The sequence below is a fragment of the Peromyscus maniculatus genome, chromosome 2, assembly GCF_049852395.1.
Source record: "Peromyscus maniculatus bairdii isolate BWxNUB_F1_BW_parent chromosome 2, HU_Pman_BW_mat_3.1, whole genome shotgun sequence".
Taxonomy (NCBI): domain Eukaryota; kingdom Metazoa; phylum Chordata; class Mammalia; order Rodentia; family Cricetidae; genus Peromyscus; species Peromyscus maniculatus.
The window spans coordinates 58,500,645-58,528,542 of NC_134853.1; the positions used below are offsets into that span (position 1 = coordinate 58,500,645).

The 27,898-nt window shown below is 46.8% G+C and overlaps 1 protein-coding gene across 2 annotated transcripts; it reads left to right on the forward strand.

The window, feature by feature from the left end:
- Window positions 1-331: 331 nt before the first annotated feature.
- Window positions 332-27,734, forward strand: Gabrr1 (gamma-aminobutyric acid type A receptor subunit rho1). Of its 2 annotated transcripts, none has more exons than XM_006975297.4 (10): window positions 332-678; window positions 10,463-10,516; window positions 12,415-12,521; window positions 14,929-14,996; window positions 16,220-16,443; window positions 19,555-19,637; window positions 20,563-20,703; window positions 22,965-23,117; window positions 24,591-24,787; window positions 25,855-27,734. In XM_006975297.4, the coding sequence occupies exons 1-10, from the start codon at window positions 461-463 to the stop codon at window positions 26,146-26,148; spliced, it is 1,539 nt and encodes a 512-aa protein (XP_006975359.2). In that variant the 5' UTR covers window positions 332-460; the 3' UTR covers window positions 26,149-27,734. The 2 variants fall into 2 exon arrangements, with proteins under 2 accessions (XP_006975359.2, XP_015849677.2); XM_015994191.3 differs by having other exon boundaries at window positions 357-678; window positions 24,630-24,787; window positions 25,855-26,296.
- Window positions 27,735-27,898: the final 164 nt, after the last annotated feature.

Here is a 27,898-nt window from a genome sequence, read left to right on the forward strand (position 1 = left end):
TACTTATCTGGCATTTCCAGATGTAAAAGCCCAGTGAGGCTGATGACAGGAGCATTTCCCATCATGACGGAACTTCCCCCCCCTCCCTCTTAACCACAGCTACCCACTGGGTATCAACCCCGAAAAGCTGCGAGTAAGCTAGACGCCTCTAGAAGCTTCACACAGATCAGGGCAGGATCATGGCAAGCAGACAGACAGTGCCTCAGCCTTTTCCACATTTACTTTCTTCTTTCTGTTCAGCCGACTTGAAAATACAGATCCTCTCGGACACGTTCACCACATTTGATGACGAACTAATTTAGACCGGCCCCAAGAACCGTCCTGCAGGACACAGGAGTTCAACCTCAGAAAATCCCTGACATCTGACGCAGGAGGATTTGCGGGGTTAGTGGAGATTGCTTTCTCCCGCTGGCCAGATTACAGACTGCGGCTTCATTTTGCAGCAGTAAACATCCTTCTAATGACAAACAGCAATGGTGCCTTAGGAGGGGACCGACAGTCTCCCAAACCGGCTCCTTCTCACGGCTCTCGGGAGAACGGTTTGATTTGGAAATCTATGTTGGCCGTCCAGAATATGAAATTTGGCATCTTCCTTTTGTGGTGGGGATGGATTCTGGCCGCTGAGAGCACAGTGCACTGGCCAGGAAGAGAAGTTCATGAGCCATCTAGGAAAGGCAGGTGAGTGAGGCCAACGCAAAGGCCTTGGGGATGAAGAGCAGGTTCTGCACGGTCCAGTCTCAGGCAGCTGCATGGCCAGATGTGTGTAGAAGCCTCTTCCCCTCCCCTTCCTTCTCTTTCCCTTTCAGGAAGCTAGAATGGTGTTTTCCTTTGTAATGGTACTGCACTTGACAGTATTAGCCTATATTCTTAAATCCGTTATTAATTATCTTGGATAAAAAAAGAGGATTCTGGAAAAGAAAATATTGTACATTTTCTGAACACTAAGGATGACTGATGTCTGCGCACATTCTCAAGAGACCGATGAAAGTTTTGATCTGCGGGAATGGTTTTGTAACTAATTATTTCTGTATGAATGTGGGACTCTCTTCAGTTTTGTTTTAAAAACTGTTCTCTTCAGGCCGTGCAGCATCAGTGGATTGCCCACTACCTGCAACCTGAGAGAGCCCAGGACGGTGCGTGCTGCCCTGGCTGTAGCCACCCAGCAGATGGAGCTTAGGCAGCCGGAGGCCTGGCCTTCGGCCTCACCTGGCTCCAAGGCCACACTGGCTTGGTGAGCATCTATCACACTGACCCGCCCTACATCGGTCAGTAAATTAGGCCCTGGAGACAACCTGGCCTAGCACTTCCTCTTTACTGATGAGATGGATGAAGAAAAGGCCATCTTTTGGTCATCAGTGTTAATTCCCAGTCCAACCTGAGTTTTCCTCCTATTCAGATGTAAATCCACAGAGTGAGACAGACCAGCTCATGTGAAGGGAAGTGTGTCTCTCAGAAGTCAGGATCCAGTAGGCCCCTGTCTTGCTCCTCTGTGCTCCCTCCTGAGGCCTGAGTCCTCCACACACCAGCACCCCAGCTCCGATGTGCTCACCCTGCCGGTTTCTGTCTGCTTCTACAATGTCATAAGACCAGGAACTTAGACATCCAGTGCTCACGGTACCCTGGGGTACCGAGGAGAACCGTTGTGCCCAGAGCGTCAGGAATTGCTTGGGAAAATGGAATTTGTGATGTAGCCCAAAAATGCAGAGATGTTTGACCCAAATGTGCTCATGGGGATTGAAACTAACTAACCCTGCTAATTGTCACCAAAACTTCATAGCCTTTTTCTCAAGACACAATTAGAATGGAAATGTGTTTAGAGAAGTCACAGAGACTGAGGAGACTCTTTTAGAAAATTAGTTTTGATTAAAGATTTTATTAATTTTTAAAAATTAAAGTATTATAAACTAATTAACAGGGTATAGAGTATTATATAGGCACAAACATGGAATAATTAAATCAGGCTAGTTAACATATCTGTCACCTTGGTTACTTAGGATTTTATTTTTATAAATTTTATTTATTTGGTGTATGGGTGTTTTGTCTGCACACCCTGTGTGTGTCTGGTGCCACAGAGGTGAGAAGAAGGAATTGGACCCTCTGGGACTGGAGTTACAGACAGTTGTGAGCTGCCATGTGGGTGCTGGGAATCGAACTCAGGTTCTCTGGAAGAGCAGCAAGTGCTTTTAACCACTGAGACATCTCTCCAGCCCCCTTAGGATTTGATTTTGGTGAGAAGACCCGAAATGAATGCTGAATATGCAGATATCAGAATGAACGCTGCTATCTACAGCACATCATAACCACGGTCGCTTTGCTGAGCAGTATTTCAACAGGAAGGTACCCGCCCTTTGCCCAGCAGCTCTCCGACCCCCAGGCTTGAGTGACTGTCCTGCTGTTTCTGTGACCTCTGTTGTTTTAAGCTCTGCCTGTAAGTGAGATGTGCAGTCAATTTCATAAATTGTGCCTAAGAGCACAGTGTCACACATCTGTAATCTCAGCCCTTGAGAAGACCAGGCAGGTCATCCTCAAAGACATAGGTTCAAACCGATGAGGCTGGTCTGGGTACAGGAAACCCTCTCTCAAAGCAAAATAAGAGGAGGGGGGCAGAGGGAGAAAATGAAGAGAGGGAGAGGGAGAGAGGGTGGGGGAAGGGGTAAGCTGGGGGAAAGAGACAGAAGAAAAAATGAATTGATTTTATACGCTGTGGAGATCTCTTTCTGGCAATTGAAAACAGGAAATTAGATTTGGGTCCAAATTTGGGCCTATGAGGGAGATTGAGAATCATTAGCATTAGGCATTTGTCCTGTGTCTAGCTTATTAGACTTAGAATGACATCCTGCAGGTCCGTCCATGATGTCACAAACAGCAGATATTCCTTTTTGTAAAGGGCTGTCTACTGTCCTGTTAAAAATACACCAATCCTCTTCATACCATAACTTAGCTGTTGTGAACAGTGCCGTGGTGAATGTGGAAATGCAGGCATCTGTTCAAAACACTGAATTCAGAACCTTTAAATATGAGCTCTGGAATACGATGGCATGATAGTTCTATTTGTTATTTGATAATAAGATGGTGTTTTGGAATAGCTGTGTTACTTTGCACCCCACCAACAGTGCACAGGGGTTACCCACTCTTCACACCTTGCTGACACTTGCTTTTCCAGTTTTCACGGCCACTTGCACAGCTTCTTTTCAAAGGGAAAACCGGCAGGCAGAGGTGTCTCTTTGTTCTGTTTTAATCCACTCATTTCCTTTATTATTGAGTTGAATTCCCTGTGAATTTTTGGTGGCACCCTGCTCAGATGTAGGCCTTGTCAGTATTTTCTCCCAGCCTGTAGGTCTGTAGCCCAGACTGGCCTCTTCATTTAACCATTGCTCCCCTCACCATGTAGAAGCTGCGAGTTTGCGACAACCTCACAGTCTTGCTTCTGTTACGTGAGCATTTGAGGTCACGTCTGAAATACTAGCACCGAGCTCAATGGCATAGAGTTCTCCTTGTGTCTAATAATAGTTTCACAGTTTCAGGCCTTACACTTAAGGCTTTAGCCCATTTTGAGTTCATTCTTGTATTGGATGTGAGATCAGAGTCCAGTTCATCCTTCTGCATGAGGGTATCCAGTTTTCCCGACACTCTTGATGGAACAGACGGTTTTTTCCTAGAGTGTGTTCTCAGTGCCCTTGCTGCTCAGTGGCAGAGCACTTGTTCCTAAGCGTTTTATTTTCTGCAGCTATTATAAAAGGGACTGTTCTGTTGACTTTTCTTTTGGACAGCCCATTACTAGTGAATAGAAACGTGCTTTTTTTTTTAATGTCCTCAAGTGTCACCATTTATTTATTTGTTTATTTATTACTTTTAATAGTTTTGAGTAGACTCTGGGCCATGGGATCATGTTATCATCAAGCACCATTTGCTCTAGCAAGAACAAGTAGTACCATACCTGAACAGAGATTGTGAGTGTTCATATTTGCCTCATTCCTAGAGAGTGAAATAGATTTCCTTTTTAAAAGTTACTTTTTGACATTTTTCATTTTTTATTATGGAAGACACACATGGCAACTTTTTTAGTCTGCAAATACATTTTTGTAACCTTATTATATTTAATATGGTTTTGCCTACATATTTATTTATTTTAGCCTATAGAAAGATCATTTGATTAGCTGCATAATAATGTATAATATGTATAATACCATGTAAGCATTTTTCTTTATTAACATTTAGTTTCTTCCTCTTTATTATTGCAAATATATTTTAAAAGATTTATTGATTCTTATTTTATGCATACGAATGTTTTCTCTGTATGTATGTATATGCACCACATGTATACACTGTCTGGAGAGGTCAGAGAACATATTGAAGGCTGTGAGCTACCATATGGGTGCTGGGAACCAAACGTGGATTCCCTTTGAGAGCAGCAAATGATCTTAACCACTGAGCCATTTCTTCAGCCCCTATTATTACAAATATTATAATGATTATTTAGTTAGGATGGTCTCTTGAAAGGGTCCTGGATCAGACAGGTGTGGTGGCACATGCCTTTAATCTCAGCACTAGGGAAACAGAGGCAGGCAGATTTCTGTGAGTTTGAGGACAGCCTGGTCTACATAGTGAGTTCCAGACAGCCAGAACAAATAGTGAGACCCTGTTTCAAAACAAGAACAACAATAAAGTAAAATAAATAGAAAGTGTCCTGGATCAACTAGCATGAGACACTTAGAACTGTAGGTGTGGGCCTGGGGATGTTTGAGTGGGTGCAGTCTCTTGCTGCTCACTCTGAAGAGCTGAGTTCCACCCCTGGGTCCTGAAGAGTAGATGGAGAGAAACAATGGCTGCAAGTTGTGCTCTGACCTCCACATGTACACCGTGGCTCAAGCATGAGCTCACACATACAGATACTAAAACTCTAGGTAGATTTGACTACATTTCTTTAAAAACAGAAAGTGGACACAGTCCCTATCCCATCATTTAAATTAAGTTTTGTTTTTATGTAGCCTAAACATTCGCCTAGATTCCAAAAAATCTCTCTGAAGGCATATCCAAATATGACTCACCTTCCTGTATCATGTAGGATACTGGGCAAAGTTCTAGAATGGATTCAAACATACTGTCCTTCCTCTCTTCACTGGAGGGCTGGAAACGTGTGCACGCCAGCCCAGGCTCTGCAGCATGATCCAGAGCCTGCTAGTTCCATACCTTCCTGTCATGTTAAAACCTGCACTTCCTCCAAAGGCAAAGGAACCCAGGTAGCTTCAGGAGAATTCCATCCCAGAGAGACGAGACTTGCTGGCACACCAGGAAATACAGTAGATGGGTAGGAAGGGAAACAGAAAGTGAGCAGAGGTCACACCTGGAACAGATGAGTGGCAGTGAGTGGTCAGGGATAACAGTGGAATGAGCAGGTAGGGAGATGGAGCCCAGGGCATTTAGAATTGCCAGGATATGTGTGGCATTAAGATAAGAAAGCAGGTTCAGGTGAGTTCCCAGCAGGCATTTGGGTTGCTTGTCTGGGAGAGTGGTCATGTCAGGGGCAGGAGGGCAGGGAGAGGAGCGGTGTGAAGAAGAAAGAACACATGGCCCTGGACCACTAAAGGCGATGGAGAGACTTCCTGTATGCCTATCAGGAAGGGATAGGCTGCTCGGGGAGAACGGGACCGGAAGATGTAGATTCGATTCGAAGGACACTAAGAACCATTGGATGCCTTCCACATGTCTGTCCTAGCAGTTACTAAGTGGCCGTTCACCAGTTTCTGCATTATTATTAAGGAGGCTGACCCCCCTGGGGACCTCAGACTAGGGAAGCATCCTAGAGACGTGTCAATGGTTTCCTAGGGAGAGAATGGTCAATGGGGTCAGTTTACACCAAGATCAGAGTCAGTCAGGTAGAAGACTGAGAAGTGATACAGGATACAGGAGTCCCCACCTTTAACAGCCTTCAGGAGCAGATGTCAGTGGTTAGGTAAAGGAGTTTATAGCTCACTGCTTTAATCGCTGGTGCAGAGGGTGGGGCTGGAACCAGGTGGAGAGCGTGTTCACCTCTGACAACATTGTACTACAGGTGCTCTCCATGACACACATACTCCTGTTTGGTTTCTAATGCCTAACAATTTGATCAGCGGTGGGAACTTCACTCATTTAGTGAGGAGCCCACCTATTCAAAGTCACATAAGCACAGAGTGAATAAGATGTGACTGCTGGGCCGGGGCTGGCTCGGGGGCTAGGAGCACTTGCTGCTCTTGTAGAGGACCCAAGTTTAGTTTCTAGCACCTACATGGTAGCTCACAACCAACTGTAGCTTCAGTTCCAGGTCTGATGTCCTCTTCTGACCTTTGTGGGCACCAGGCACACATGTGGTACACATACATACATGCAGACAGTCATTCATACGTATAAAATATTGTTTTAAAAGATGAAAATGCTAAGCAAAAGTTGTTCACAAAAGTTGTAGTGTAGGTATCGGAGATAGAGCTGCATGGAAGAAAGGCCTTTCCAAGGGAATTAGGGAAAATACAACCTGAAGCTTCTATCAGAGAGAATAGGTGGTGGGTGGGGAGAACACTAAAGCTTTAAATGTAAAAGTCGTGTCTTCCAGAAGGAAGGAACAGGGAACTTATGTTCAGACATGGACCAGCAAAACAAGAATGGTCTAGGTAGAGACAACTTGAGACATGGACAAAAACATTCTCAATGTGTGCTTGCTATGGAAGGATAATGAATAGCAGGTCAGGTCTTTGTGTTAGGGCCCCACCAGATTCTTGGGAGCAGTTATCAGTGACAGTGGCTGTTTCTTAATGTAAACTTCTTGTGCAATAACAGCTATGATATCTCCCCATTACCATGCATCTTCATGTAATGTATATATTTAATCTCATGATTACATCTCTGTCTTATGGGCACATGTATCTGGGCGTGGTCAGGAAAATGACTTTTTGTTTAGCTGTATCATTTTGATTATAGAGATTGTATAGAAAATATACTAAGATATGCTTCATAGCCAGATCTATTGTCCCATGAGACTGTGGACACTTAAAGCCTGCTTTGTTCCTTTTGCTCAGACTAACACAGAAAATAATAATCTCTCCTCAGTCTAATACAAACTGCACACATTTAGCTCATTTTTACCTCAGAGCAAGTTCAAACTAGACTAAAGGCCTTTATATAGAGATCATAAGTTTAAAACTTTACAGTTATGCACAAGGTCAGAGCCGCAGGTGTCTACCAAGGTTACTAACACAAAACACCCTAAGAAAAGCCTGCCAACTCTTCACTTGCCAAGTCTGCTGACAAAAAGCTATGTCTCAGAGTCTGTGGCACTTGGCACTGCGCCCCCTCCCTCTGGTCCTGAAACCTTGGAACCTTGCGTTACTATGGTGATCGTCTGTTCTAGGAATGTGCTATGACCTTGAGGGTTTTGAAACTTTTCTTAGGATTGCAAGGTGGGGTGAGGGGGAGGGGGGGTGGGGGGAGGTTTTTGACACCTGCCCCAAGGGGTTTTCTCCCAGACTCCAGGGGAAGATGCTTACAAGCGGCTGGGATTCTAATCTTAGGGCTATCAAATGAATCTTCGCACACCGAGCTCTTTCAGTCCATTCACTTTATTCTTATAAGTCAGTTCTCTCTCTTGGCTCCTCTCTTGCCTAGCTCCTCACATTTCTAACTGGAGACTCCTTGCAATCCTGAGAAAGTTTCAGAACCCTCAAGATCATAGCAGTTTGTGTTAGACTGAGGAGAGATTGTTATTTTCTGTGTTAGTCTGAGCAAAAAGAACAAAGCAGACTTTGAGTGTCCAGTCTCGTGGGACAATGGATCTGGCTTTGAAGCATATCTTAGTATATTTTCTATACAATTTCTATAATCAAAATGATACAGCTAAATAAAAAGTCATTTTCCTGACCGCCCACAGATATATGTACCCAAAAGGCAGAGATGTAATCATGAGATTAAATATATACATTACGTGAAGATGCATGGTAATGGGGAGATATCATAGCTGTTATTGCAGAAAAAGTTTACAACAAGAAACAGCCAGTTCATTCAAAAAGCAGTAATTTCATATTGGTAAAATTATTAAGGCCACTCCACGTAGTTAAAGGGAAGATTTATTTAGTGGGTGACTTACAAATGAAGGGATAGGAAGATTGCGGGGGTCTGGGGAAGGTGTATCGAAGTCCAGCGGTGTTCTCTGGAGCTCTGCTCAGTCAACCTCCACCATCTAGGGTCCAGGAACAGAGAGAGCCAGCACATACAGATCTCGGGTCTTCAGGGTCCTCTCTTGGCCCCGCCTAGTAGGCATGACAGTTGCCAGAGTCTCAATGGGGGTTGGAACTTCCAGATCCAAGCTGGAATGGCTACCCACTACAATTCCGAAATGCCTTGCATGATGGTTTCCTCCAACAGAACCCTTGGTTTTGATAGGTTGACCTTCTGAACACTGGTTGTCACCTGCTGTATACTCCCATGGCCTTTTGCTACCGGCAGCTCTCAATAGGACATGGCAGCCAAATCCGTGAGGTCCAGTGAGAGACCCTGGCTCAAACACTAAATAAATAGAGGTGGAGACCAACCCAATTTCTAGCAGAGAGAGGAAGATCATCCAGCAAGATAGCATGGCCAACACTTCTTCCAAGCCCTGAATCCAGATCACCAACCCAGTGCCTAGTTTGCCACTTTCAAAGCTCCTTGAGCTCCAGTATTTTGCCTCGGTTTTCTCACATGTGAACTGGAGCTGATGGAGAGGTCTGCAGACAAAGTGCTTTGAGAAGTGACGAGTTCATCACAGAAGGAGTCAGAACAGTGCCCGGCCAACGGTGATTACTCCAGCTGTGCCAGGTGTTCATATTACTTGTTTTGTGTTGTGCTTAATTTTAACAACCGTCATATTTGTAGCTGGTAAAAAGGTGCTGAAAATATCCCGTGCTAGTTATACCATGACCTAAGCAAGCAGCTGTCTACTTGCCTTCCCTGGGCTGTTAAGAACGTGCATAGACATGCCAGAGTCGTGTTCTGGGTTGCTTCCAGCTGCTTCATGTTGACTCTAGTTTCCAGCTTGTATATGGCAAATGAACAAGAAATTTTGCTTTGAAGTATTAACAACAATGAGAAAGACATCGGGGATCCTTCTCTGTGTCCTCTAGGCTAGAGTCCTAGCTTTGCCACGGCAACTGCTGGCTGTCTCAGAGCTTGACAGTCCTGTTGGGTGGTGAGTGGTTGTATTGCAGGCTGGCCCAAGGGGGAAGTCAGAATAGGACAACTCATTTTCTATTCTGACCTCCTTGTTCAGTCTCTTGTCCCTCTTCACATGCTCTGTTCCATGTACGGGGAACTTATTCCGTTCTCATTCAGCTACCTGTGCTGAGCGTCCACTGCAGCCAGCGCTGCCCTGTGCTGGACATGCACAGGACTCTGTCCTTGATGATCTCTCCTCTCAGCTACCTTCCCCGATTCCCATCCCTCTCCTGCCAAGCTCCTACCTGCCCTGCTTCACTGTGCTATGGATGACATAATCCCTGTCCCTGTCGCCAGTGGAGTCCTCTGGGGGGGCGGGGAATAGCATTAAACTCAGAGGGCTTAACCAATCAAAAACAAGCACTCCTCACAGAGATGTGGGCAGGTCTCAGGGCAGGAAAGCAGGCATGCTGATGTCCTCTAGAATGAGGAAGAACAGGATGCCATGTCTGCCCTAGGCAGAGGCCCAGGGCATAGCTGGCTGGCGTCAGCTCTGAGGAAGGAACAAGTGAGCAATACATGCTCCAGCCTCAGTCCCTCCTTCACTCCCTGCTGTACCCACTTGCCCAAATCCCGGGCCAGAGGCAAGTACAACTAGGAGGGCACGAGTAATTGGCAGCATTGTTTGCCACAGTTTCTTAGTGGATCCAAGTCAGAATGTGCAACTCTTCAGGCTCAATTTCAAGCCTGGGTGGATGTGAGTGCATGTATGAGTGTGTGTACATGCACGCATATGTGTATGTGTGTATGCATGTGTCTGAGTGCATGTGTGTGCATGCATGAGAGTGTGCATGAATGTGTGTGTGTTTGAGTGTGTGTGAGTGTGCACAAGAGTATGTGTATAAACATGTGCATATATGAGTGAGTATATAAGTGTGTGAGTGCATGAATGTGTGTGAGTGTAAATGTGTGTGTGAGTATGTGTATGTGTGTATGAGTGTGTATATTACTGTGTGAGTGGGCATGCATGTGTATGTAAGTGTGTGTGTGCACATGCATGCAGTGGGGTTGTGCTTAAGTCAGATCTCTGTAAATCAGGCCTTCTAAATAATTAATCCTCGTTCCCTGTTCCTGTGAGTACTTGGAAAACGCTCATCAGACCAGATTAATGCGTTGAGCCGTCTTCCCTCCCCACCCCCATTTCATTCCGGCTAAATTTGAAGCGTGCACAGAGGCCGCGGTGCTTTGTTGATCTAAGTCAGTGGACAGTCTCTGGAGCATCTTTTGTTTTCTGTTCCTATAGCAGACCTCAGAGACAGAGACGAGGAGCACACGATGATGCCCACAAGCAAGGCAGGTATGGCCCGTGATAACAGCAAGCACCAGGACTCCAGCGATTTTCAGCCCCACCCCAGGAGGACCAGGAAGAAGCTGGCTTTCCCATCCCTGCCTAGCTCCTTCCTCTGCTCAGCAAGGGTGCTACCTCCCCAAATGTCCCACTCAGCCTGCACGCCACACGATCCACTCAAAGCCTTCTTCCGATCAGGAAAGTGGCTTTCAGGGAACCAGCAGGTTGCTTAGCAGTCTAAATCAGCCAGGTTCTGAAGGGAGGATAGGGCCCTGGCTCCCGGACCTCAGCTTCATGTCTTCTCCTGAGCACTAGCGGTTCTTCTAGGGAAGAAGTTAGTAAGGGCGGAGAGCTGAGCAGAGCAAGCCTCTGGAAGGCAGTCGTCAGGGGGAGGATACCACACCTGAGCCAGCCATGGGGAAGGTAATGCACCTGAGCGGGGCTCTCAAGTGTCCCCTCCTGTCTTTCAACATCCTCAGCCCAGACCCCTGCGCCAGACCCACAAGGGCCCGTGAGGTTCGGGGATCTAGGTTCTAATGAGCCCCCGATCAAGTGTGGGAGGGTCTGTACTTGGGGCAGGGCTCTCAGAGAGGACATGGGCTGGCATCAGCATCTGGAGCTGGGAAGGTGGTTAGTTAGTTATGAGGACCCCTAGGATTATGCTGTTGGGTAATGAAGAGTTTCAAGTGTCACTTACTGTAGGGACAGGGGACCCAGAGCAAGTCACGTGTCTGCTGCAGGAAGACTGGTCAGAGGAGGCAGGATGCAGTGGGATAAGGGGTACGGGGCACTCCCGTGTGGGAAAATACAAGGCATATTATTAACTGAGGGAGAAGCAAGATAAAGAAGCATTCATATAACATCAACTGTATAAGGAGAGAAAATAATCCTATATGTAAGTACTTACATATTTCTGTAACAAACTCTGTCTAGACAAGGAAGCAATAATACAAGTTTCTGTGGATGAGGGGTAGGTCAGTAGAGTTAACTGCATGCTTAATTTTTAAAAAATATTTTATGTGTATGGGTGTTTTGCCTGAATTCTATGTACATGCAGTGCCTATGGAGGCCAGAAGAGGGCATCAGAATCCCTGGGCTCATGTGGGTGCTGGGAATAGAACCCCGGTCCTTTGGAAGAACAGCCAGTGCTCTTTACTGCTGAGCCATCTCTCCACCCCCTACCTGCATTAGAGAGACAGAGAGATTGTCAAACACTGAAAACACATCACACATTTAGGAATAAACTGATAAAAAGACAAAAACAGATAGGTGTCCCTACAAGCAATTCAGAAGCATTTTCCCTGGAAACACCATGTGAGGGTGTTCACCCTCCATAGAATGACCACAGAAAGTCGAGGGGGTGAGGCTCAGCCATACACAATCGCTTCTCCTCCAGTCAGCCTTCCCGCAATGTCTCAGGCATTTTGAAGGAGTCTGGCTCACCATTCAGACCAGCTCCGGCAGGTGTCAGCTTTGGTTATATGTTAAATCACTGAGTTCTTTTCCCCTTCGGTTCCAGTGATAGAACCCAGGGCTGTGCCTATGCTGGCCAGCATTCCACCACTGAGCTACACCCCCAGCCTTGGGAAACTTTAAAAAATACCAGTTTTCAGTCCCTTAAATTAAAAAATAGCAGTTCCCAGATGATAATCAGGATATCCGAGGCAGTGCCTGGCATTGCTATTTGAGAAGCCCCTATGTGGCTGGGGACCGCAATCTTGGAACTTGCAGGTCGGTTTCTTTATCCAGAAAATTAGAAAAAGGAAGAGGGGAGGCTGGGTGGCTCTCAGGAGAGCAAGCACACCCTAGGAAACCTGCCAAGAGCAGGAAGAACATGGATGGCTATGGCTCTGCCCAGCCTTGGTTAGCACATTTATTTGATCAACCTGCTTTTCCTTCTGTGGCAGCCCAATTCTGAGACGAAGCTCTGACATCACCAAGTCGCCTCTCACCAAGTCAGAGCAGCTGCTGAGGATAGATGACCATGATTTCAGCATGAGGCCTGGCTTCGGAGGTATGAGATGTATGCTCAAGGGTGGGGCTCCTCTCCTTTTCTGGGGTTCTTTGTCTGCACCCAGGTCTGCTTATCCTATCTGCCTTAGCTGAGCATGGTGGGCTGAGCACCTTCTGAGTGTCTGTCCTTCATGGCCCTTCTCTGCTGGGCATTGCCAGAGTACCTGCTATTGTGTAGCCAGGCAGGGCCAGCCAGCTGTCCCAGGGCGGTGCTTGTAAGAAGGCTCACTGAAGGTCAGTGAGACCGAGGCTGCCACAGGAAGGCAGGGCAGATGCAGCCAGGGCTGCCTCCTGAGGATGCTCTGAAATCTCATGCAATAACCTTGAGCTGGATTGCCTCTCACTGGGAGTTGGCAGATGAGCGCCACTTACACATCAGAGTCCTGTCTGCAGGGTTTAATGAAATGAAAATAGCTCGGGAAAGAAAGAGTTCACTGCGGAGCAAGGATCTGCGGTTTAACGGCTGCCAGGCTTTAGCCCTCTGTCAAAGGGGTTTCTCTCTCTCTCTCTCTCTCTCTCTCTCTCTCTCTCTCTCTCTCTCTCTCTCTGTCTCTCTCTCTCTGTTTAACATTTATTTATTTATTTTGGGGATGGTGTGGCGTGCACACCACAGAATGTGTGGAGGTCAGAGGACAACTTGTGGAAGTTGGCTCTTTCCATCATGTGGGGTCTGGGAATCCAACTCAGGGTCTTCAGGTTTGGCAGTGGGCAGCTGTGCCTGCTGAACCATCTCACTGACCTAGTTTGGTTTCTTCCCTGAGAAAAATATATTTTATGCCTGTGTGTATGTGTGTTCAAGTGTATGCAAACATATGTATGTAGGTGTGGGTGTGGATGTGTGTTCATGTGTATACAAACATATGTATGTAGGTGTGGGTGTGGATGGGTGCAGAGACCAGGGGACACCTCCTGTGCCATCCACAGGAGTGCTGTCTATCTCCTCTAAGGCAGTTTCTCATTGTCCTGGAGCTCAAAACTAGGCTAGACTGGCTAGCCAGTGGGCCCCAGAAATCATTCTGCCTCTGCCTCCCCAGAACTGCAGTACATAACATCATATCTAGTATTTCTACCTGGGTTCCGGGGATCACACTCAGGTCTTCATGCAGGCGAGATCAGAAGTTCTTACTGACTGAGCCCTCCCTCCAGGCCCTAGAAATCAATTTCACGCCTTTCATTTTTTTCTAGTCATGTTTACCTCCACCTTAATGTGCCCCCCAACAAACCAGTCCCCCAAGTTCTAGAAAAGTCTTTATTCTCTTTGTCATAGGTAAGCTATTGGATTCAATCCCACCTCTTTGTGTCATGGTAACTGACACCCTATACCTAACCCACATAAGAGCAAGCAAGCTCTTATTCTCTGTCAAGACTAAGTTTTAATATCCTGGAAATAACAAATATGTAATGTTTTGATTTAAGACCGTTTTGGCACAGTATATCTTCACTGGAAACTTCTTCACCATGTAATAAAGATACAGATCTGTGGGTAGGACAAATGATGTGACTATGACCAGTCCTGGTACCATTACCAAGAAATGCGGTTCTCGTGGCTAAGTGAGAGACAAAAGCTTCCAAGGCCAAAGGAGGTACAAATGGAGAAAATTCAGTAGGCACTCTCATGCTAGGGAGTGTGCTGATGTTCCTTAGACCAGACCCTGACTCAGCCTAGGGCTTTAACACAGCTTCAGATGAACATGTGGAACCAGGAAGGGATGATCTGTACTAACTTCATTATTTGGGGCCTAGAAAGATTGCTCAGTGGTTAAGAACACTGGCTACTTTTCTAAAGGACCCAGGTTCGATTCCTAGAGCCACAGGGAAGCTCATGGTCTCTGAGTCTAGTCCTAGGGGATCAGATGCCCTCTTCTGGCTTCCATGGACTCTAGGCAGACCTGCAGGCAAAAACACTTGTACACATAAAATAAAATAATCTACTCTCATTATTCCACAAAGGACAAAGCATTTTTATTACTTTTTGGAGTGTGTATGTGCGTGTGTGTGTGTGTGTGTGGGGGGGACTTCAAGGGGCCAACCACGAACCTGTTCTTTTAGTTCTTATTTGACTGTAGGCAGGTATGACCAAACCTTCCAATGTTGGACTCTGGCATGACTGACACACATTTGCACACCTCATCCACAGTAGAAGTTCAAGCAAAGAGACTTTTAGCAGGATGTGATAGAATAGTCTTATAATCCTAGCTCTTTGGAAGCTAAGGCAGGAGGATTGAGAGTTTGAGATCAGCCTGGGCTACATAGCAAGGCTCTGTCAGAAAAAGAAGAAGGAGGAGGAAGAGGAGGAGGAGAAGGAGGAAGAAGAAGAAAAATAGAAGGAGGGCGGGAGGGAGAGGAGTTGTAAGAAGGAAGAGAGGGAAAAAAAAAAGCGAACACACGCTCCTGTCATGTCCTTCCAGGCCCAGCCATTCCCGTGGGTGTGGACGTGCAGGTGGAGAGCCTGGACAGCATCTCCGAGGTGGACATGGTGAGTGCTTCTCTGACCAAGGCTCTGGGCAGTGGGAGCTCATGTGGACCTACCTGTCTGGGCAGAAACTCTACACCATCGGTTCCCCCCAACTCCTAACTCCTTGGTAGATGGGAATTGTCACAGTCACTTTGCAGATGACTCACAGACATCATGTCATTTGTCCAGAGTTCCCAGTTGGTATGAGATAGGGCCAGGAGACAAACTTGATCTTTATCTTCCAACATGGATGCCTTGTGAAACACAGGTCCTCTGCATTTCCACAGAATCTATGTCTTGCTCTAGAAACCTGAACAGTGGGACTATTCCTTTTTGCTTTTCAGTGGGTTCCAATTTTTAAAAAATGTTACCAGAGCCAGGCAGTGATGGTGCATGCCTTTACTTTAGTCCTAGTACTCAGGAGGCAGAGCCAGGAGGATCTCTGTGAGTTCAAGGCCAGCCTGGTCTATGGAGCGAGATCCAGGACAGGCACCAAGGCTACACGGAGAAAACCCGTCTCGAAAAAACAACAAAAACAAAATAAAACAAAATGTTGCCAGCTAGGCATGGTGGTACATGTCCTCAAGTCAACACCCAAGAGGTGGAGAAGGATCACCTTGGGTTTTAGTCCAGCCTGATCTTCTATAAAGGAAGCTCCATACCAGCCTGGGCTACACAGTGAAACCCTATCTCAAAAATTTTAAAGGTAGCATGGGTTGGGGGTGGGAAGCATTCTACAAGTTAGGGGACTTTTTAAAAGTCTGCCTTGGCCTGGAGCCTCCAAGAAGCAGGCTGGAAAGAAGTGCTCTAGTCCAGTGTGTCCTCGGGGACTACTCCCAGACAATGCCAGGACAGAATGAGAGAGAGTGAGCCAGGGAAGGGAGCAAACAGGACAGTGTTCGCAAGCAAGCCACTCCTCAGCACTCTTCCAACTGCGTTCTCCAGGAGGCAGCGAAGAACACAGCCCAGGCTAGCCCGGCTCAGGGCCTGGCAGCTGGACTGCTTACTCCAGCTGAGGTGCTCACTGCTCTAACGCTGCTGGCGCTTCCAGCTTGCAGTTGTCATGGAGACGGTGGATGTCCTGGGTGGGTGGAGTTCAGGGGCAGTCTGTTCTAGGTCCCGTGTTGGGTTCCTCTCTGCCTTCTCCAGTGGCGATGCTCAGCCCACCGGCTTCAGGTGCGTCCCCGCTGGTGATGGCTCCCCAGCGGGTGGGTGTCTGTGTTTCCGCTGTCTCCCACCTGCAGGATTTCACCATGACGCTCTATCTGAGGCATTACTGGAAGGATGAGCGGCTGTCTTTCCCGAGCACCAACAATCTCAGCATGACATTTGATGGCCGGCTCGTAAAGAAGATCTGGGTTCCCGACATGTTCTTTGTGCACTCCAAGCGCTCCTTTATCCACGACACCACGACAGACAATGTCATGCTGCGGGTACAGCCCGATGGGAAAGTGCTGTACAGCCTCAGGTGGGGACCGACGCAGGCTGAGACTGAGAGCTTAGGCCTTGCCGGAATATTTTCATTTTTAAGTGTTTAATGAATTAAATTTTTTATGTTGTATCATGTGTATGGGTGTTTTGGTTGTATGTGTGCTTGGATACCACATGTGTGCCTGCAAAGGCCAGAAGAGGGTGCCAGGTCCCTTAGGCCTGGAGTTACGGACTGTTGTGAGCTGCCATGTGGGTGCTGGGGATCAAATTCAGATCCTCTGCAAGAGTAGCCAGTGTTTTTAACCGCTGAGCCATCTCTCCAGCCTGAAAGTGTGCCCAATTTAAAAAAACAAGTTTATTTTCCTAGTAAGAGTCAGGGAAATAAATAAATAAACATGTTCCCAGAGGCTCAGACACATGTCTTCCTCTCTCTGAGTCCCATGGTTGGGGTATTGTTTTAGAACTTAGGTTTAAATAGATTCTTTTGCCTTTCCTGGCCAATATAGTTTTCATCCTGAAACACCATGGGACTCTGGACTACCTGATTACAGTGTCATTCTGAGCATCACGTTTACATGTCAAGAATAAAACCTAGGACCGGGGGTGTGCAGTTCGGTGATAGAATGCTTGCTTAGCAAATACGAGACCCTGGGTCCCACCAGCACTGCCCAAAGAAGAAAAATAGAAAAGAAGGAAGGGGGAGGGAGGGAAGGAGAGAGGGAGGGAGGGAAGGAGAGAGAAAGACAGAGAAACAGACAGAGAGACAGAGAGACAGAGAGAGAGAGAGAGAGAGAGAGAGAGATCCCCAGAGGCTCAGACTTGGGAGTGCTAACTGCCAGTAGACCCTGTCCCCTACAAAGGCCTTTGTACAAGGACAGATAGAGAATCTGGTGGTCAGGGAGGACCACGTTCAGACTCCCACAGAAGGGAGTGGTCACTGTCTGGGACTAGCTCCCATATACCATGTGGATGGTGTGTTTCGGGTTGACATACTTTGATCTGGGCTCACGTGTTGAAGAATGGCAAAGACAAACCTATGTACTAATTAATGTCAAAGTTGAATTCCTGTCCCAGTGTCCTGGGGATATCTGTTATGATCCCCGGTCCTGTCCTGACTTGGATCTAAGCAGTGCAGGTACAGGATTTTCATCTCCTTGTTTGGAAGTACATCTCCTGTAGGGCATCCTCAGAGATAAGGATGTGAGATAAGGATCTGGGACTGTGAGACAAGTGACCCCCTTCCGCCCTAAGCTGCCCTTGTTGAGGCCTTTTGTCACAGCAATGGGAAAGAGAACTAAGATGGAAGCATCTGGTCTACCAGTGAAATAAAACACACAGCACTCCTTACCTATAACTTCCATGTACTTTAATAACACCGTTTTCTACTATTTTTATGTGAAACCATTTACTAGTTTTCATAATTCTTCCATCAACAAAAGTTCTGTAAAGTGAGACCACAGTAAACACAGCAAGAGTCTGCTTGTTTAGCTGACAAATGAGTGTAGATCAATGCTTTAAAAAAATTATTTATGTATATGAGTGCTCTGTCTGCATGTACACCTGCACACCAGAAGAGGGCATCTGATCTCCCTACAGATGGTTGTGAGCCACCATGTAGTTGCTGGGAATTGAACTCAGGACCTCTGGAAGAGCAGCCAATGCTCTTAACCACTGAGCTATCTCTCCAGCCTTCAATGCTTTTATTAATGTTAATAAGTAAGAAGTGAGATAAAGAAGAATTGTGTAGGATTTTACTCACTTGCCCAAGATGTACACACTCTACTTCCTGATTTGGGTATAGCTCTCAAACACTGGATGAATAACTCCTGAACATCCATGCCATTTTAAACACATACATTAGATGCTTTTTCTCTTTGTTTACTTGTTTTTATTTTTCCCATACAATATATTTTAATCCTATTCTTTCCCTGCCCCAGCTTCTCTCAGCTCCCCAGCTCCCCACCTCCCTACCCATCTAACTTCATGTTCTTCTCTCTCTAAAAACAAAACAAACAAAAAAGCTATAAAAATCAAAACAAAATCCACTAAGATAGAAACTACCTAAATGAAACAAAAAGTGCACAAAAATACATAGATTCCACTTCGTGTTGGCCAAGTTCTCCTGGGTAAGGGGCGTGCCCTGAAGTGTGGCCGATGTACTCAGGGACACTCCATCAGAGAACACGGATTTTCCCTTTCCTAGCAGCTATTGATTGCAAATAGCTCCTTGGTTAGTGTGGGGCATTCTTCCCTCTCTCAGTGCTGGGATTTGGTCTGGTTTGAACTTACAGAGGTTTGTGTGTGCTGTCACGGTCTCTGTGAATCAGTTCTGTTATGTCTAGAAAATCGTTTCTTTGGGGTCATCCACCACTCTGCATCTTATAACATCTTCTGCATAGATACCTGAGCCCTGAGGGGAGGGGGTGTTGATAAAGACATTCCTTTTAGGGCTAAGTGCTCCAAAGTCTCTCATTCTCTGAATGTTGTTTGGGGGACTCTGCTAACTGCTGTCTACTGCAGGCTTCTCAGGTGAGGACTGAGTGAGGCACTGACCTATGGGTATGGCAGAATGTCATCAGGAGTCATTTTATTGCTATGTCCCTTTAGCAGATTAATAATAGTAAGGTTTTCCCTAGGCCCAAAGCTATCTAGTCTCAGGTTCTTCACCACTTACCAGTGTCAGATGTGAATTCCACTGCTCTGCAATGTCCTACTAGACACAAGTAAGTGCCATCAACATCAGGAGCACAGCTAACAGTGTACTAATGTCAGTAAGAAGTAGCGAGCTCTGAGTAGTTATTAGTGAGGGAAATATTTGGATACTTCTATTTTGGGAATATTCATTCTTTCAACAATCATTTAAATGAAAAGTGTGTATATGTGTCTTTTACACTGTTATGCTGACATTGCATTTCCAGATCCTTGGAATGTGCTGGTGTTAACAGAGATACTCAATCACCTTGCACAGATCCTAATGTTAAACATAAATCCTTGAGAGGACTCTGAAGAGCGTGTCATGCCTAAGGGTCTTTCCTGATGTCAACATGCTGCTTAGGGACTGGAGAAAGGAAGCGGGTCTTTTCTGTCTGCCTATCATTTCACATCTGTCTTCAGCAGGTGCTGAAGCCATGTGTCTTTTTGTTTCTAGAGTCACAGTGACGGCGATGTGCAACATGGACTTCAGCAGGTTCCCCCTGGACACGCAGACCTGCTCCCTGGAAATTGAAAGCTGTGAGTAGGTGCAGCCTGGCACCAGCACTTCTAACCACCTCTCTGGGGAGCAGGTGACAGTTCTCCCAGGATCTCTGCTCTGCTTTTCCTGCCTTTCACCTCCTGGCATCAGGCTCTCCAGGGTGACCTGGGCTATCTCCTTTACCCAAAGCCTACCGGTTGAAATGCTAGTCACCTCTAGAAAACACCTTTACAGGCTAGCATCTGGTTTGATATCTGTGTGTATCAGAGCCGAGCCATTGACACGTGAGGTCTCCTATCACACAGCCAAGGCTTAGAGAGCCCTCGGAAGACCAGATTGTACATAGGCAGATGCTACCTGCAGCTCCAAGTGGTTTCACCTCAGTTAAGTCCAGCAGCACGAATGCATGCAGTTGGACACAGTGGTCTCTCCAGAAGGGGGTGTGCTGGGCATGTGGCAGCCTCTGAGAGGGTGGTGACCACAGTCATTCCCACCTTACTTTGAGGAAGTGGGCACAATCAGCCTGAGGAAAAGCCCATCCTCCACTCAGGCTGCCTGAGAGTGAGTCACACTCTGGCCCTCAAGTGGTGAATCATTACCCTGTGCAAAAGAAGGAGCTGATTGGGTCCTCATCTATAAAGCCGAGCCATACGAAATCTTGCCAGTTTTGAACTATCTCTGCCCTACAAGCAACACTATCATTTGGTTTAACCTAGCTACTGCAGCTGGATTGTGGGGTGAGGCTTTTTGTAGAAACCGTGAGCTCTTGAACTTAGAAGCCTTGCTCTGATAACTTTTGAGAAACTGGGACAAACTAGAGTTGTCTGTATTGTTTAGATTGCAGTTTACCATCTTACTGCAAGCCAAGTAGTCTGTGTGGCTTAGGACACAGTGTCACACAGCCCACAGGCGGGCTTGGCCTGACTGTCGCCCTGTGCCTGACACTGGCTCTCATCTTCCCAGATGCCTACACAGAAGATGACCTCATGCTATACTGGAAAAAAGGCAACGACTCCTTAAAGACAGATGAGAGGATCTCCCTCTCCCAGTTCCTCATTCAAGAATTCCACACCACTACAAAACTAGCCTTCTACAGCAGTACAGGTGAGCCCGGAGCATGCGCCGAGTACCAGGGAGGCTTTGTCTTGGCCAGATGCTTCAGGCTCTGTTTAGGAAGTGTGTGATTTGGTTGTCATACCAAGTGAACAGAGCTTTGAAACAGAAGACCAGAGTCTTAAATGAAGTCTAGTGGGTAGTATGAATAGGGTGGGGGTGGGGTGACTTGTTTTCCTTTGAGACAGGGTCTGCTCCATTGTCCATGCTTCCCTGAACTCATTACACACTATGCATCCAGGATGGTGAAATCATTGTATACATTGTAGCCAGGCTGGTGAACTCAATATACACTATGTAGCCAGTCAGGTGAACTCAATATACACTATGTATCCAGGCAGGTGAACTCATTACACACTATGTATCCAGGCAGGTGAACTCATTATACAATATGTAGCCAGGCTGGTGAAATCACCACATACTATTTCACAGGCTGGTGAACTCATTACACACTATGTATCCAGGCTGGTGAACTCATTACACACTTATATGGCCAGGCTGGTGAACTCATTATACACTTATGTATCCAGGCAGTTGAACTCATTACACCCTTATGTAGCCAAGCAGGTGAACTCATTACACACTTATGTAGCCAGGCAGGTGAACTCATTACACACTATGTATCCAGGCTGGTGAACTCATTACTCACTTATGTGGCCAGGCTGGTGAACTCATTGTATGTCACGTATCTAGGCTGGACCTCTGGCTCAGTATCACCAGTGCTGGGGTTGTAGGTATGCTCCAAGACAACTAGCTCTGTAGGTCATTTTTGACCCACCAATGTGTCAGAGATAATTACCTGGGAAATATTAGCTATGGCTCAAAGGTAAGCCACGAGAGTAGGTTTATTTGAGATGATCGCCTCATTAAGTTGGCACTACATCCCTGAAATGCTCATCAGAGCCTCTATAGAAACAAACACATTTCATTCCGACTGCTGTTCTCTGTCTCCCTGGGTGTGCCACTACTACCCACGCCCCTCAGAGTGACCCCTGGTCATCATGTGGACCCGGCTGTGGCCTTATGAGTCAAAGGTCTGTACAGGCCCTGTCACCTCCTGTTGCTCGAGGCCATGCTCTGTGGCCTTCCCCAGATGCTGGCCTGTGCTGGTAAACAGCCAAGGGTTGGCATTCTCCATCTCTTGCTTCTGTTTTGATCACTCACCTTTCAGAAGCGTCTGCAGTTCCCCTTGCTGGACCTCCACCTTGTGAGCAGTCCTGACCCATTAGAGAGCACTGATAGTCCAGTTTAGTGTGGCAATCCAACGCAAACGCTGACTCACGCACCCTTGATGCTTAGTTATTTGGGTCGCAGTCTTCTGAAAGTCCTTCTGCAATCGCTTGCTGGAACCAAGAGGCATGTCCCATGCAATGTACTCACTGGACACGGGATCCTGAGTTATCACTGCCAGGTCTCACTGATTCTCGGTCCTGGGCACCTTCCTCACACACTTTGCTTCTCGTGAAAACCACATGGGCAGAGTAAAGCACAGTAGACCAGTAACTGTTACTCTGTGCCTAGATACAAGACTATTTATACCTCAAAACACAGTTCTTCCCATAAAAAAAATCCAGGAAGGGAGCCAGGCATAGGGATATTCACCATCATCCCAGCACTTGCAAGGTAGAGCAGGGGGTTCAGGAGTTCAAGGCCATTCTCAGCTACATTGTGAGTTTGAGGCCAGCCTGGGCTACCTAAAACCCCGCCTCAAAATAAATAAATAAATAAACAAAGAAGAGAGAAAAGCAAAGGGAAAGAAGTAAAGGGAGCCGTTTAAGCCACTGCCTCTAGCTTTGCTATACACACAAACCACATGAGGCTGCTGCTCAAGAAAGATTCTGCTCCAGCGGTCTGGGCTACAGCTTAGGGGTCTGGTAGGAGAGAGGGAGGGAAGAAGGGAGGAAAGGGGGAGGGGCCAACCTCAGGGCCTTGTGCATGCTGGCTAAGGACTCTACCCATGAGCTATAGCTGAACTTCTAAGAAGTTCCCATGTGACTGTGAGGCTGACGGATCCTTGGCCATAATTTGAAAACTGAGATTTTTCTCTCAAGGGGTTCCCTTTGTGTTTATGAAGGGGACACAGATTCCTTACAGTGGGTTCACACAAGTCATGAGGGTCACCACATGTCACTGCCACTGTTTAAGGAATGGTTCCAGTGTGAGATCTAAGATACACCTGGACAAACAGAACTTGTTTTCTGAAGAAGTCAAGCAACTATGTTGCACGCTCTCTCTTCTTCCTTGGCCCCCAGGCTGGTACAACCGTCTGTACATCAACTTCACCTTACGTCGTCACATCTTCTTCTTCTTGCTCCAAACCTACTTCCCTGCCACCCTCATGGTCATGCTGTCCTGGGTGTCCTTCTGGATCGACCGCAGAGCTGTGCCTGCCAGAGTCCCCTTAGGTAAGGACCGTCTCAAGTGTGTGCTATGTGTCTGAAAATCCAAGGCATTCCTTTCATCCTTCTCAAGCAGGTCCTGTACTCCTCTTCACAGCATAACTTGGAAATGAGTCAAGGCACTGATTCAAGTAGCACCACACAATCTAAGTGCCACATGGGAATCTGTCCAGGCCCCCATGGCTGTCTGTCCAAGCAGCTCACTGTGGTCCTGGGCAGGGCGCTCCCAGTCTTTGGGGGTTTTCCCTGCTGGTCTGGATAATGTATTTTGTAACAGTGTTCCTCAAAGATGACCCGACGGATCTTTGCAATAAAATCCTTGAGGGGGATTATTAAAAATCAAAGGTCTTGGGTTGCATCATCTCTGCAGCCAGAAGCCCTGAGTTTTCTTGCACCCTCTCATTTCCTTTCTCAGCACCCCACCAAACATCCTTATCTTAAACATGGAGCCCACTCAGTCACGACCACCGCTACAGCTCAGACAGCTCAGGCTGCAAGTGACAGGGTGACCCACCAGGCTTCAGGGAAATGGTTTGGAGCTGGCCCTTAGGGGAACCCCAATCCTCTGTGATTTAATGTTTTCCAAGCAAATGTTCTCAGCTTAATTTGCAGTCCTGGGCACACTTCCACAGATGATGCCCCATTCTCCAGCAGTTAGCTGAGTTCACTCCAGCTGTGCTGAGTTCAAGTGTGCTCTCATATTAAAACCTGTCTCCTATACATAAAATGAGCCTCATAAAACTAATGTCAAGGTGCTCAAGGTAGTCCTGCTGGATGGGCACACAGGTCCAGTGGTGGTGGGGCTGTCAGCTGAAGAGACAGGCCCGGGATGTCAGAACTCCTGCTGGATGGGCACACAGGTCCAGTGTGTGTGTGTGTGTGGGGGGGTGGCTGTCAGCTGGAGAGACAGACCCAGGATGACAGAACTCCTGCTGGATGGGCACACAGGTCCAGTGGGGGGGCTGTTAGCTGGAGAGACAGGCCCGGGATGACAGAACTCCTGCTGGATGGGCACACAGGTCCAGTGTGTGTGTGTGTGTGTGTGTGTGGGTGGGTGGGTGGGTGGGTGGCTGTCAGCTGGAGAGACAGGCCCGGGATGACAGAACTCTCATGACACCAAGGATGCAGTGTTGAAATAAACCTCATGCCTTCCTTCACCACATGGTTGCTTAGATCTCTATGTCCTTTCTTTAAAGAATGGAAGGAAATACCTCCATTCCTGGTGCTTTCTGCAGAAAGGATGCGATTTGATGCTGTAATGGATATGCCAGGTGTGCCGAGGAGGAAGTGGAGATGAGGGGCAGAGGGGCAGGTGAGATTCATGATATCTAGCTCTCAAAGACAGGAGGATGTTCCTCAGGAGGGAGCAGGTCCTGGCCGTCCAAGCCAAGGCTGAACAAAAGGCAGGGACACCGAGGGACAAGGCCTACAGCATTTGGTAAAAGCAAGCACATGCTTATTTCTCACCGTTTATGGCAGGCATCACCACGGTGCTGACCATGTCCACCATCATCACAGGCGTGAACGCCTCCATGCCCCGAGTGTCCTACATCAAAGCCGTGGACATCTACCTCTGGGTCAGCTTCGTGTTCGTGTTCCTCTCGGTGCTGGAGTACGCGGCTGTCAACTACCTGACCACAGTGCAGGAGCGGAAGGAACGGAAGTTTCGAGAGAAGGTGACTTTACCGTGACATCGAGGGGGCGGGGCTAGCCTTGGGACTGTGGGCAGGTCCCCCCTCCCTGTAAAAAGAGTTCTGATAGCCTCTGCTCCGCTTACTTCCAACCATGGTCAAGAGTATTTGACATTTACACCTTTCATTCAGTAAAGGTTTTCATTCAGCATCTACATCCCAGCAGCCACTACACCAAATTAAGACATGGTCCCTTTCATTGTGGTTGTGTTCAGAGTTTAGTGAGAAAATCCCAGGAGGGAAATAAATGATAATTTAATGCTGTGGAACATATTATTAATAAATATGGAGGTGATTTAAAAGGCCCCTCCAGGAGCAACCCTACTCCCTCCTAAGAATCTTCCCTTCATACATGACCTCCTATCTCCCATATTTCTTAAGTTGTCTTTCCTCCCGCCCTTCCTCCCCTTTCCCAGCCTACAGTTTAGAGCCTCCTCTTCCAGCCATGCCTTGCCATATGCTATTCCGCAAGTGCTGTCTTTCAGTCCCAGGCCTCATGACAAACACTGAATAATGTCATCCGTAAACATTGTAATGAAAAGTTTGCTGCTGAGTGTGGTGGTGTCACGAACCTGTGATCCAGTTACTCAGGAGGGAGTCACAAGTCAGAGGCCAGCCTGGGTAACTTAGCAAGACTGTCTCAAAATGAAAAAAGGGGTAGCTCAGGATAGCACTCTTGTCTAACATGTCCAAGGCCCTGGGTTTGTCACCACTGTCCCCAAAGGGGACACTGAGGACAGGGCTAGCCGTTGCTAGTCTTGTTGGTCTCTGGTACAACAGCGTGCCAACACGTAGATATTAGTTCAACACCCAGTTCTCATCACCACCATGCCAGCGCTCGAACCCTGATCTTGAGGCTGCTGGTAAGTTCCTGACACAGTGTTGTGCTCACGGCTGTCTTAGGATGTTTACAGTGACACCATCATCATTTTTCTTATCTTTCCCCCAAAACTGAGACTAAAAGAGGCTGGAGGGTAACCCCCTTCACACACAGTGCTTTGGCAGGCATCTGAGGAACGGTGCTCAGCTCACACGCCCCTGTGTGTCCGCAGATCTCCTGCACCTGCGGGCTGCCCCAGCCCCGAGCAGTGATGCTGGACGGCAGCTACAGTGACGGGGAGGTGAATGACCTGGGGGGCTACATGCCTGAGAATGGAGAGAAGCCTGACAGGATGATGGTGCAGCTGACCCTGGCCTCCGAGAGGGGTTCTCCTCAGAGGAAAAGCCAGAGAGGCAGCTACGTGAGCATGAGGATCAACACGCACGCCATTGATAAATACTCCAGGATCATTTTCCCAGCCGCATACATCTTATTCAATCTGATATACTGGTCAATTTTCTCTTAGATGCCTGTGATTCTGTCAATCTCACCTTCTTCGTGGTTTGTACACACTACAGAAATTGCTGTAAAATGAAACAGGATGGTTGGAAAACCATCCCGGTACCCACCTGGGTTTTCACTGTCTCTTCTTCAGCTGTCCAAAGATGCACTGACAAGACACCTTTTTTTTTTTTTTGCATTTATTATTTTGCAGTCAGCATTATACAAGGTGTTGCAGGAATTTGTCATGATAGCCACTGATATTAGCTGTCCCCAGGTCCCAGGAAGAGCACAGAGGCCACATATGGACATGCTGCAATTCAGTGCTGGGGTCCTGGATGCTTTTCACAGGGAGGGCTTCCTTCATGGGTGGCACTGTGTTCTTTAGGCTATGTAGAACTGGGGAGTACCTGAATAAAACTCATTTGCATGGAGCCCACATGCACACGAACCCCTTTTGATGAAAGGCCCTACTTCAGTCTGTCCTTGCACCTGTTCTGTATCCCTCATAGTTAATGAAAGGTAATGATGCTCATGTTCCAGTCTCTCCCTCCATCCACTCTGTATCCTCCACAGTTAATGAAAGGCAGTGATGCTCAGGACCTCTCTAACAAGCTGTAGATATCTCCCCTTATAAGACATGTTCTTTAGACTGTTGACTTTTCCCTGGTAAAGAAACTTGGAAGATAGAGATGTGTGTGTGTGCATTTTGTCTGTTTTTGGAGGTGAGTAAGCTAGAGAACCGTGTTCCTTTTCCTGTTTTCTAGTCACTGTTTTGTGCCTCTCTACCATGGAGCAGGTGTTTCTTCAAAATAAAGTGTTTTCTCAGTAGCATGATATCACTGAGGAGCTTGAAGAGGTATTAATTTCTTCTGGATAATCAGCATTTCAAGGAAACTTGGGATGCTTATAGCTCATGAGAATGAGAAGCACACAATTTCTTAAGAGAAAACAGCATTAAAAAGCAAAAGAAACAGACAGACATCCACGTTGCCACTCAGCGAGAGCCAGCACTGTCTAGGAACTAGACAACAGCTGTCATCTAGACTGAGCATGCTGCAGACCAGATAAAGTGGCCCAGTGGCAACTGATGTCATGGGTTGTAATTTGATGTATTATTTTAAAATAATGTTTAAAACACAAGCCTTTGTGTTATCTATCTAGAAGATCTATAACAACTCCAACCAGACTTCCCCAAACATCAATTGACAGTATGGCATTTTCTCTGGGCCTCATCTTTCACTCACAGAGACAGGGAGATCTATTCAATACCCATTCACATCCCACTAGCCACTAAGCCAACTTAACTAAGACATGGCCCTTTAATTGTGGTTGTGTTCAGAGTTTAGTGAGACATAAATGATAACTTCACATTGTGGAACATATTAATAAATATGGAGGTGGTCTAAGAGACCCCTCCAGGGACCACCATCCTCTGTGCCAGGAAAGTTCCCTTCCTATATGTCCTTAGATCTCCCATCATTTCAGAGTTAACTTGAAAGACCAACCCTAAATAATATATGTATGGCTACTCTTTATTCTGATTTTAAACAATAACTATTTTAAATAGTTATTTATAGTATATTATAGTATTTAAAAAAAACTATTTGCAAAGTCCTACTTAGAAGACAGTCTTTCACTTCCCACAATGAAAGGTCACCAAGAGCTTTCTCCAAACTCAAGTAGCAAACTTAGAAGGACATAAATTAAATAATTACCATTGATATTGAAAATGACTGTGTTGACAGCCATGGTTTGCACCTGTCTGTAATCTC